This window comes from Castor canadensis, chromosome 8 (assembly GCF_047511655.1).
Source record: "Castor canadensis chromosome 8, mCasCan1.hap1v2, whole genome shotgun sequence".
In the NCBI taxonomy this organism is placed as follows: Eukaryota; Metazoa; Chordata; class Mammalia; order Rodentia; family Castoridae; genus Castor; species Castor canadensis.
The window spans coordinates 103,208,436-103,221,012 of NC_133393.1; the positions used below are offsets into that span (position 1 = coordinate 103,208,436).

At 33.2% G+C, this 12,577-nt stretch overlaps 1 protein-coding gene across 10 annotated transcripts in view; it reads left to right on the forward strand.

Moving 5' to 3' along the window:
- Usp15 (ubiquitin specific peptidase 15) overlaps positions 1-12,577 on the forward strand; it is a 132,392-nt gene that overhangs the window by 88,402 nt on the left and 31,413 nt on the right. For 7 of the 10 annotated variants that reach the window (XM_020174968.2, XM_020174976.2, XM_020174977.2 and 4 more), the window contains one exon: positions 8,105-8,278. In XM_020174968.2, coding sequence (XP_020030557.1) covers positions 8,105-8,278 — 174 coding nt within the window. Of the gene's footprint in view, positions 1-1,617; positions 1,765-8,104; positions 8,279-12,577 lie in introns of those variants that run through there. The other 3 variants (XM_074083805.1, XR_002213037.2, XM_020174979.1) reach the window with 3 other exon arrangements.

Sequence of the window (12,577 nt, forward strand, 5' to 3'; positions counted from 1 at the left end):
TAGATAGAATTTACACTACTTCCTAATGTTATTAGAGCCATTGGTTTTACCATGTTTTCTATAAAGTAAAGGCCAAAATGTAAAATGAATAGTTTATTACTAAAAATAATGTTTTTTTTTTTAAATCAGACAATTGCTGTCATAGTCTAGTAGTAGTTTCAAAACCTCATTTAAATACACTCTGAAGTCATAGTGTTGTTGGTGGTACAATAATCATTATCAGAGAGACTATCTGCATCACGGGATTTTCTGTTCCACATTTCAGTATGGAAAAAGTCTATGGTCTTTACATATTCATGTCATTTTAAACAGTAACATCTGTGGTTTTAGGATACTGAATGTAACAGGATAATCTTTTTGATAAACTTAGAATTACCCTTCCTCAGTTTTATAGATGGGGTGGGGGGGGTGACATGTTTTTGCATTCCATCAGTTCACATACTTCCTAGAATTTAAATAATTCTTCATTGAATTCAATTAGTATAAAGAGACACCATATAGAATTTGAAGGAAGGGAGGTAACAGCAGAACTTTCAGTGAAGTTTTAATTTTATCTATGTCATAAACCCAGGGACATTACTAGTACAGTGTTAGACCATCATCCTTGCCCAACTCAAAACTCCTTCTTTAGAAATACACTTACTTTATGCAGAATTCTACTATTTTAACTAAAGTATGCTATTTTACTAACTAATGGGGGGAGGTGCACTTAAAATATAAAGTTTTAGAAATAAAACAAAAAAATTAATATCTAGCTATACTTTACTTCCATAAATGTGGATTTAAAAAAAAAAAAAGCTTACCAGGTACTGGTGGCTCACACTTGTAATCCTAGTTACTTAGGAGGCTAAGATCTGGAGGATCGAGGTTCGAGGCCAGCCCTGGCAAATAGATCCTGAGACAACATCTCCAAAATAAGAGCAAAATGAACTTGAGGTGTGGGTCTAGCTGTAGAGCACCTACTTTGCAAGTGTGAAATCCTGAGTTTTCAAACCCCAGTCTCACCAAAAAAAAAAAAAAAAAAAAAAACTTGAAGAATGGAAATGTAAAACAAAACAGCCATAGTTATAATGTTTTTTCCACAAAATATGTGGAAAACAGAATGGATCTCCAAATCTAATGAGATTTGACTCCTAGAAGAAATTTAACAAAAGTAAGAACATTGAATAACCAAAAAACCCATTTTTTAATATGCTTGACAAAAGGCAGTCCTCTGTTTGTAGTTCTTCATTGTAAAAGCTTACTTCAGACTTTCCACTGCTAAAGAAATAGAGCCCACTTAATAGGATGCAGTACCTTTTCAGAATACTGATACTGTTGTCATGATAAATTGGAAAACAATTGACATGCAAATCTAAAAATTATCCATCTAACTTTAAAATCCAGAAAAAGTTTGAATAAAGTTTACTTTATTCAGGTTTATTTTTTAAATCATAAGAAATAAGAATGAATCCCTTACTTCACATTGGGTTTTTATTTTTAGTATTAGTTTAAAGGTACAGCTATTTTTTGAAAGAGTGTTGAGTGGCATTACATTTTGATCAGTTGCAAAATGAGTTATGCAACTCAGAAGCTTTAGGTAATCAAAAATTAAGTTTGTTTTCTTTCCTGTTCTAGTTACCGGTTTACTAAAATAGTGAGCATACATGATCACTTGAGAATTGGGCTTCTGGAGCACCTGAAACAGAAAGGGAGTGGTTCATATTCAGCATTACAAAAGACAACTTTCTCTTTTTGAAGGGGATTACTTTGGCTATTTTCCAGGTACTGGGGAAATTCCAGATTCATTACAAGTTATGGGATTGCTATTAATTATTCATTTCCTAAAATGTTGATTGCATATAGGAGGACTTTATTTGACTTCATCATTAAAAAAACAACCCTATGTAGAAGTTTATAGTGAAATACAAAACTGAAATTTTTTACATACATGCATCACTTACTTTTTAAGAGAACTCTAGAAATATTAGTCTTACAGATCAGAGCATAGTGAAAGGCTTTCAAGTAGTAATGTAAGAAACAATAGAATTTGTGCATGTACATATAAAAGAAAAGGTATGTGTGATGCATTCTATGTTTACAAGTAAATAATGGAAGAAAATCATATTCCACATGATAATCCAGTTTTAAGATGTTGGCTTAAGGAAGGAAGCTTATAAGTAGGGTTTTTTTCATAATTAGTGTTTTATGAAATATTTGAATGTTTGCTTTTGCTTTTTAAATGTAGTTCTTCTAGGTTGCATGAGATAAAGGCTTTTGTACATTGATCCATAATGTAGAATGTTCATTAGATGAGGCATTTGATTATTTAAAAGACTTCTCTTTAGAACTTTTATGTGTGGTGTCAGGTCAAAGATTTAGTCTTCATAAATGCATATATTGCCAAATATATTTTCTTCACATACCTTCTACTTACACAAATTTATCTTAATACTTATTGGGCATTCACAACTGTTGGACATCTAAAATTTTTGGATAGGTTAGTTATAATGGTGTAATTCAGATGTCTTTTTTTAGTCCATTGCTTTCCCACTGCTTTGAGTCTCTCTACTTTCAGTCTTTCTGCCATACAAGTTTTCATTCATTCCACACACTTTAATTGAGCAATGTGGCAGGCGTAGTGCTAGATCCTGAGATACAAAGGGGAATAAGACATTGACTATAGTGTTAATGAGTTGATGGTATAAAATTAGCTCAAATGAAAATAAAACCTTAAGTAGATGCTAAAGTAAATGTTAAAGAATAAGAAGGAATTTCTTATAGGGGAAGAATAATCTAAGGAGGGGAGTGTGTATAAAGCCTCAATACATTAAACCAAGGAATATGTTCTAAGACTCCTAATTCAAATTCAAGAATAATTTACTATTTATAGTTTTCATTATAAAATGCATATGCTGGTACATGTAGAGAACCACACAGCCGTTGTGAGGAACAGATATTTAGAAGTTATTTCACACTAAATGATTGGCCTGCACATGAACCAACCATTCTTACCATTCCACCTGGATCAGCAGCTTTTCATTGTAACTTATTTCCTGAACTCATTCTATCCAGAAACCTAAAAATTATACCATACATAAATGTGAAATTTAGCTTTTTAATCCTTAAACTTCAAGCACTCTTACCAGTTTTATACACTATTAACTTGCATAGGAATCCTTTTAAAATATTTAACATAGTTAACAAATACATTTACCTATTCATTAATGTAAGTTTTTTTCTCTTTTGTATTAAGAGTTAGAGCTATTGGTACAGAATCTTTTCCTACTGTCTGGTTATTGCTTTATTTTTTGATGTAATACTTGACAAAATTCTACTCATTTTTAGGACCTACTGTAGACACAATTATGATAGAAATAAATTTGACTTAAGATTTATGTGCCTCATTCCTAGTACTCAGGAGGCTAAAGCAGAAGGATCATGAGTTTAAAGCCAGGCTGGGATTCATAGTGAGACCGAACTTTATGATTACTTCATACTTGGACCTCATTTTATTAGAGACAAGTGTATGATCTAGTTCTACTGAAAAACAGATTTTGACCTTTATCAGTGGCAAGTAGTTGGACTTCAATAAATTAACAAAGGCATAGGTCCAAATAAATGAGACTACTAAACATGTCACAGAACTCAGAAATGGCCATAAAAATAATATCCTTACTAATACTCTGTATATAATCTCTTTTGTTTCTTACTACATATTCATGTGTATTCTCAGATTTTGCCAAGAATCATCATGTATGTTAATAAATAGTAGATTTTGTTCCACTTTATAGTCCATGAAGCATTAAAAGTAAGAAGTGTAAACCACACAGGCACAATACATGTTATATGACTTTTAATCCTTATTCTGTCACTCAAACTATCTTGCTTCAAATATGAAGGACTTTTAATATTGTAGCTTTAATAAAAGAACTGTTTTAGTCCCATCTAATAGAAAAAATGATATTTTTATACTAGAAGCATCTAAAGTATACATACATACTTAGGAACTCTTATAATTTTTGCTGTCAGACTGCTGAAAGTTGTCATTACTCTTTAAAACACTGTGTTTAACGTCAACCAGTCCAGTATCCAATATTTGTGTTTCTAAGATAGCCTCATGTGAAAAGGTTGACAAATTAGTTGCATAAAGTAATTGCAAATCAAACTATGTTACTAGTCCAATTATATCTTAAAATTTGTACCAAAACATAATAAAACTAAATATTTTAGCTGATCCTGTTTCAAGATTACATTGACCCCCTAACATATTTTCCAAGAATAGGGAGAAAAATCTGACATCAGTTCTTAAACTTTTATGTTTTATATATTAGAACAGTTAGGATGTTTATTGAATTTTGTATTTTGGGGAATTATTAGAAAAATGTTGCTTAAGAAATTAATATGTTTGTTCAAAAAATTGGATACTTTGACTTTTTTAAGATTAAATAGCTTAAATTTAAATATGGGTTATGATATCTTTATAGATAATATAGGCAATTATCCTTGAAACTATTTGTGTTTTGCTGTTTAGCTTATTAATGTAAAATTATAATCAGTTTCAATAAAGTGCTGGGGACTGGATATGGTGGCATATGTCTGTAATCCCAGCTACACAGCTGCACAGTAGGTAGAAATGGGAGGACTATAGTTTGAGGCCAGCCCTGGGGAAAAGAGACCCTATGTGAAAATAAAGTAGAGCAAAAAGGGCTAGGGGTGTGGTTCAAGTAGTAGAGCACTTGCCTAGCAAGTTCAAGGCCCTGAGTTCAAAACCCAATACCACCCCAAAAAAGAAAAATAAGTGCTGGTCCAAAATACCTAAACAGAGGCTCATTGGAAAGCAGGTACTAGATTAAATGTAAACCAAACAAAAAGGTAGAAAAGTTTTTAATATGTACTACCCCCTTTGGATTTCATATACAAGCACCTGAAGATACTTTTGAGATCATTACAAATAAATATATTTTTGCCACATCTAGTAGTATTTCATTTGACATAATTTATTTAGCACTCTGTACTAAAGATTGAAGAAAAAGTAAAAACTATATTTACTATATGCGTTAGTAAATGTAGACAAAAACATTTTTATTAAGTGTATATTTATTGTACACATACTAAGTGCCAGGTGATAATGGTGCTCAGTGGTGCAGATATAAATATAAAGAGTATCATGGTACCTGCACTCATGGACGTCTCAATCTATTTCACAAGACAGATGAACTAAAAACATTATAGTATATTATAAAATCCCCATGCTGTAATAAAAATGAACACTAAGCAATATGGAAATGCGGAGGAGAACACAGTATTAAGGGAATCTAGGAAGGCTCCCCATGCAGGATACCTGAATATTGATAGAAGTTAGTAAGGTAAAAAAGATAAATGTTCAAATAGATAAACTTGCAAAATTTACAGAGTGAGAGAGTGTATGCAAGTCAAGAAATCACAAGTAAACAAAGTAAAAGGTATTGGTAAAGGATGAAGTGGGGCAAGTCAGACCCACCTAAGAATGTTGTTAATGACAAGGAGAGCCATTAAAGGGCTTTTAACAAGGAAGTAACATGATAAGACGTATGAATTAAAAAGATCACTCTGGAAAGTACATTATGTGCATGTTGTAAATATCACAATGAAGCCCCTTTGTACAATTTATAGTTATTAATAAAAGATTGGAAAAAGAAACTATCAAGTAAAAATAAAAAGATTACTCTGGTTGCTATTGGAAAGCCAAATTTTTTTCAGTTGCACTTGGAAACCTTTTCAGGATAAGTATACATGTGAATATTTAAGTAAAAATAAAGTCAAAAATTATTCATATTTGCACAACTTGGTTCTTTGAGATATTTGATAGAGCCATAAATTAGGGTCTTTATATAACAGTGTTAATAGTCTGTAGTGGAATGTTACATTTTTAGTATAACCCTGAGCTGATCATATACAAGGATTTGAAAACTAATCAGAAATTACTGTCTGACCTCCCCTTTGCCTGATTGTTTACTTAGTGTTGATGCTATTTATGCTAAATCGATTGACATTACTAGATACTACTGAGTGATGGCATTTGATATATTCTAGATTGCCTGGTCCTTCCAGTGCTGACATTATAATGTAATACAAAAGAAAACTCAAAAGGGATGTAAGATTATGAGAGGTGTTGAGATATAAAACAAGTTAGAAAGATAGAAAAGTATCCTTTCTCTTTATTGCCTCTTACACCATACCCTAGCTCTGTCTTATTGCTCGCATAAATAAAAGATTTTTATACTGAGAACGATATGTAAAGGACCCCACGTCCTATATAGCCACCCTAAACATTTAAAACTTTTATTAGAATCATATAATAACAAATTCCTTTCTACTGTGAACATTTTCCCCCTTTGTCTTAAGAGTAGGGACCAGACTCCAAACTTAGACAATATTATTTTTTTCTGAGTTGTAAAAAGTACACTTTATTAGAATAGAGAAAGCACTTACAGAAGTGAAAGCCTCACAAAGAGAGGTTGAGAACAATAATCAGATTTTATAGAAGTTGAAGGGACTTGGAGCTTCAAGTCCCTCCACAAGACCAGCTTACAGAGAGTGACTGAAATGAAAATTCTGGAAGAATTACAGCATAGATAATGTTACTTTTATTACAGAGAAAGCTCCTAAGTAGATAGTAGATTAATGAGAAAACATAAGTTGATTTATAGTTGAAACTATAAAACTAGCACCATAATTTTGCTTGAAATACCTAAGTTAAAAAGGAATATGCCTATTTTGCATTTTGGCGATATTATATGATAGCCTTAACTTACAACATCTATAAACCTAGCAAGGCTGAACTTTTTACAGCTACCAAACCTATTTAACTTAATGCGAGTCAGTAGAAAACAAGCTTTAAAACACTTTGATTTCCATTAATATAAATCCAAACTCTCATCAAGCTGATTTTTATTATTTTAAGTACAGACAACTAGCTTTTCCACTTGACTTTAAGACAAATATTTTCCTGCAAAAAAGGGTTATTTCTTTGACTTTATATCTATGTCAGACATTGCATATTCTAGACATTTCATTAATAAAGCAATATTGCATATATATTGAAATCAAATTTATGGTATCAACTTAATATTACTTTATCCTGAGATAAAGTATTTGGGAAACCTGTACTCCAACCATATATTTTATTTTAAATTCTAAATTATTTCATTCAGATTGGAAGAGTTGTAGAACTATTCATTGTTTTTAGATTATTGGGATAGTAAGAAGGAGCTGGAAAAGATGAGAACACATTCACAGTTCATATTGCTAAAGTTAGTTTTCTCAAACTCAACTAGTCTCTATCATTCTAAAGGTGGTTGGCCAAATTGAAAGGTTTAAAAGCTGCTCTTTTATGATAAAGAATTGACAACAGAAGCAGTAAATACAGTCATCCTTTCATATCCATGGGGAATTGGTACCAAAATCCACAAGATGCCCAAGTCCTTTATACAATATGGTGTGGTATTTGCATATAACCTACACACATCCTCCTGTGTACTTTGAACTTTCTCTGGGTTACTTATATTAACTAATATAATGTAAATGCTGTAAATAACTTTTACATTGCATTGTTTAGGGAGTAATGATCAAAGACAGTGTATATTCAATGCAAGTACAATTATTTTTCCAAATATTTTTCTATCTGCAGTTGATTGAGTCCACAGATAGCAAGAACCAGCTGTACCTCTTTTAGGTTAATTTCATGCTTGCACTCTATCACAGTTTTTACCTACTTAGGCTAGTTTACAGATGCCAGGATGAGTAGACAGTCTATAATTTCCACCAATCAAGTAAAAGAAGGGGAGATAACTCTGAGCTTCTCTCCCAGTTAACAGGTTGTTTGCTGTAGTTAAAATTAATGCAGATTTTCAGCAACAAATATTAGCATTTTCATTTATTATAAGTAACTGGCTTGAAATTTGGGAAGTGAACAATTGAATGCAACATTTGAGTGTTTAACCAGTTACTTAGTGCAAGAGACAATCATTTATGTTTTTTCTCTATATATTATGACAGATCAGTTTGTTTCTCTCTTCATTTTAACATATTTTAAGCATGTGTATGGTTACTTTTACTTGAAAATATATTTTATTCTTTGCAGTGTTTGAGCAACACACCTCCACTTACTGAGTATTTCCTCAATGATAAGTATCAAGAAGAACTGAATTTTGACAATCCCTTAGGAATGAGAGGTGAAATCGCTAAATCGTATGCTGAACTGATCAAGCAAATGTGGTCTGGAAAGTTTAGCTACGTCACCCCAAGAGCATTTAAGGTTAGTGTGGTAAATGAATTCTCAATGAGGGAACTATCCTCTTTGGACTCGTTCCAAACATTGGTCCACAGGTGGGAAGAACAAAAAGTTGTAGCTATTACAATAATTTGTGGTCTGTCCTCCAAAGGAACACAGTATGTAAATAGATGCATACTATATCTGATGTATTAAATTTCAAGACGGGGCAAGGTGGGTGATTAATTTTTTTAAATGTGTAAAAGATTTGGCAGAAGGGGAAAGAAAGAATGAGAAAAAGAATGAGAGACACTAGTGTGGTACAAGAATGGCTATAGAGAAATAGCAATGACAATTCTCAAAACTGGTTTAAAATGTAGTACATCTCTGGAATTTACCCCTGAATTTACCTCTTCCACATTATAAACTTCAACGAGTCCAGACAAGCCATGCCTCAGCATTTATCCATCATTCCAATAAGTTTTATTTTGCTAGATTTTCTCTCTAAATTTTGTGTAAATATACAGCTTTGAGTGACTGACTTTTTTCTTTCATGCTTTGATTCATATTACATTTCTTTTCAGCCTTAACATATTTAGTATTGGAATGACTAGGAAAATTGTATACGAACATGAAGGTTGCTATTATCTCTCTAATTTCTTTTTTTTATACATAGGAGCAAAATGAGAGATTTGTAATTTTTTCTAGTGATACCAGAGCAAAATGCTACCGACTTTTTTTTAGATGAATCTTTTTTTTTCTTTTATTCATATGTGCATACAATGTTTGGGTCATTTCTCCTCCCTTCTCCCCGCCCCCTCCTTTACCTACCCCACCCCCTTCCCAACACCCCCTACCACCTTGCTACCAGGCAGAAACTATTTTGCCCTTATCTCTAATTTTGTTGAAGAGAGAGTATAAGCAATAATAGGAAGGAACAAGGGTTTTTGCTAGTTGAGATAAGGATAGCTATACAGGGAGTTGACTCGCATTGCTTTCCAGTACATGTGTGTTACCTTCTAAATTAATTCTTCTCGAACTAACCTTTTATCTAGTTCCTGGTTCCCTTCTCCTATTGGCCTCTGTCACTTTAAAGTATCTGCATTAGTTTCTCTGCATTGAGGACAACAATTGCTATCTAGTTTTTTGGTGTCTTACTTGTCCTCATACCTCCCTTGTGTGCTCTCACTTTATCATATGATCCAAGTCCAATTCCCCTGTTGTGTTTACCCTTGATCTAATGTCCACAATGAGGGAGAACATACGATTTTTGGTCTTTTGGGCCAGGCTAACTTCGCTCAGAATGATGTTCTCCAGTTCCATCCATTTACTTGCAAATGATAACGTTTCATTCTTTTTCATGGCTGCATAAAACTCCATTGTGTATAAATACCACATTTTCTTAATCCATTCGTCAGTGGTGGGGCATCTTGGCTTTTTCCATAACTTGGCTCTGAATACGGCTGCAGTAAACATGGGTATGCAGGTGGCTCTGGAGTAACCTGAGTCACATTCTTTTAGGTATATCCCAAGACTGGTACTGCTAGAATATATGGTAGATCTATGTTTAGATTTTTAAGAAGCCTCCAAATTTTTTTCCAGAGTGGTTGTACTAGTTTGCGTTCCCACCAGCAGTGTAAGAGGGTTCCTTTTTCCCCACATCCTCGCCAACACTTGTTGTTAGTGGTGTTGCTAAGGATGGCTGTTCTAACAGGGGAGGGGTGGAATCTTAGTGTGGTTTTAATTTGCATTTCCTTTATTGCTAGAGATGGTGAGCATTTTTTCATGTGTTTTTTGGCCATTTGAATTTCTTCCTTTGAGAAAGTTCTGTTTAGTTCACTTGCCCATTTCTTTATTGGTTCATTAATTTCGGGAGAATTTAGTTTTTTGAGTTCCCTATATATTCTGATTATCAGTCCTTTGTCTGATGTGTAGCTGGCAAATATTTTCTCCCACTCTGTGGGTGGTCTCTTCAGTTTAGAGACCATTTCTTTTGATGAGCAGAAGCTTTTTAGTTTTATGAAGTCCCATTTATCTATGCTACCTGTCAGTTGCTGAGCTACTGGGGTTCCATTGAGAAAGTCTTTGCCTATACCTGTTAGTTCCAGAGTATTTCCTACTATTTCCTATACCAACTTTAGAGTTTAGGGTCTGATATTAAGATCCTCGATCCATTTTGAGTTAATATTGGTATGTGGTGATAAACATGTATCTAGTTTCAGTTTTTTGCAGACTGCTAACCAGTTTTCCCAGCAGTTTTTGTTGAAGAGGCTGTCTTTTCTCCATTGTATATTTTTAGTGCCTTTGTCAAAGATAAGGTGATTGTAGTTGTGTAGCTTCATATCTGGGTCCTCTATTCTGTTACACTGGTCTTCATGTCTGTTTTTGTGCCAGTACCATGCTGTTTTTATTGTTATTGCTTTATAATATAGTTTGAAGTCGGGTATTGTGATACCTCCAGCGTTGTTCTTTTACTGAGTATTTCCTTGGCTATTTGTGACCTCTTGTGTTTCCAAATAAATTTAATGGTTGATTTTTCAATCTCTTTGATAAATGTTACTGGGATTTTGATGGGAATTGCATTAAACATGTAGATTGCTTTTGGGAATGTAGACATTTTTACTATGTTGATTCTACCAATCCATGAGCATGGGAGATCTTTCCACTTTCTATAGTCTTTCTCAGTCTCTTTCTTCAGAAGTTTATACTTTTCCTTATAGAGGTCATTCACATCCTTTGTTAAGTTTATACATAGGTATTTGATTTTTTTTGAGGCTATTATAAATGGAATTGTTTTCACATATTTTTCAGTTCCTTATTAGTGTATAGAAATGCTAATGATTTTTCTATGTTGATTTTATATCTTGCTACCTTGCTATAGCTCTTGATGGTGTCTAGGATCTTTTGAGTAGAGTTTTTTGGGTCTTTAAGGTATAGGATCATATTGTCTGCAAATAGGGATATTTTGACAGTTTCTTTACCTATTTGTATTCCTTTTATTTCTTCTTGCCTTATTGTTCGGGCTATGAATTCCAGTACTATGTTGAATAGGAGTGGAGATAGTGGGCATCCTTGTCTCATTCCTGATTTTAGAGGGAATGGTTTCATTTTTTACTGTTAAGTATAATGCTGGCTGTAGGTTTGTTGTATATAGCTTTTATAATGTTGAGGTACTTTCCTTCTATTCCTAGTTTTCTTAGAGTTTTTATCATGAAATGGTGTTGGATCTTATCAAAGGCTTTTTCTGCATCTATTGAGATGATCAAGTGGTTTTTGTCTTTGCTTCTGTATTGATTTTTGTATGTTGAACCACCCCTGCATTCCTGGGATGAAGTCTACTTGGTCATGGTGAATGATCTTTTTGATGTGTTGCTGAATTCGGTTTGCCATTATTTTATTGAGGATTTTGGCATCAATGTTTATTGAGGAGATTGGCCTATAGTTCTCCTTTTTGGAGGTGTCTTTGCCTGGTTTTAGGATAAGTGTAATACTGGCTTCATAAAGTGTGTTAGGCAGTTTTCCTTCCCTTTGTGTTTCGTGGAACAGTTTAAGGAGGGTTGGTATCAGTTCTTCTTTAAAGGTCTGATAGAATTCAGCAGAGAATCCATCAGGTCCTGGACTTTTCTTTTCTGGGAGCCTCTTGATTGTTGCTTCATTTTCATTTTGTGTTACAGATTTATTCAGGTGATTAATGTCCTCTTGGTTCAGTTTTGGATGATCGTAAGTATCTAGAAATCTGTCCATTTGTTCAAGATTTTGAAATGTATTTGATATACGTTCTCAAAGTAGTCTCTGATGATTTCCTGGACTTCCATGGTGTTTATTGTTATCTCCCCTTTTGCAGTCCTGATTCTACTAATTTGGGTTTTTTCTCTCCTCATTTTAGTCAGGGGTCTATCAATCTTGTTTATTTTTTCAAAGAACCAACTTTTTGTTCCATTAATTCTTTGTATGGTTTATTTGGTTTTTATGTCACTGATTTCAGCTCTTATTTTTATTATTTCTCTCCTTCTATTTGTTTTGGGATTTGCTTGTTCTTGTTTTTCCAGAAGTTTGAGATGTATCATTAGGTCATTGATTTGAGATCTTTCATTCTTTTTAATATATGCACTCATGGCTATAAACTTTCCTTTCAGGACTGCCTTTGCTGTGTCCCATAGGTTCCAGTAGGTTGTATTTTCATTTTCATTGACTTCAGGAACCTTTTAATTTCCTCTTCTATTTCATCAATGACCCATTGTTCATTAAGCAACGAGTTATTCAGTTTACAACTGTTTGCATGTTTTTTGTCTTTATTTCTGTTGTTGAGTTCTAGTTTTATTGCATTGTGATCAGATAGAATGC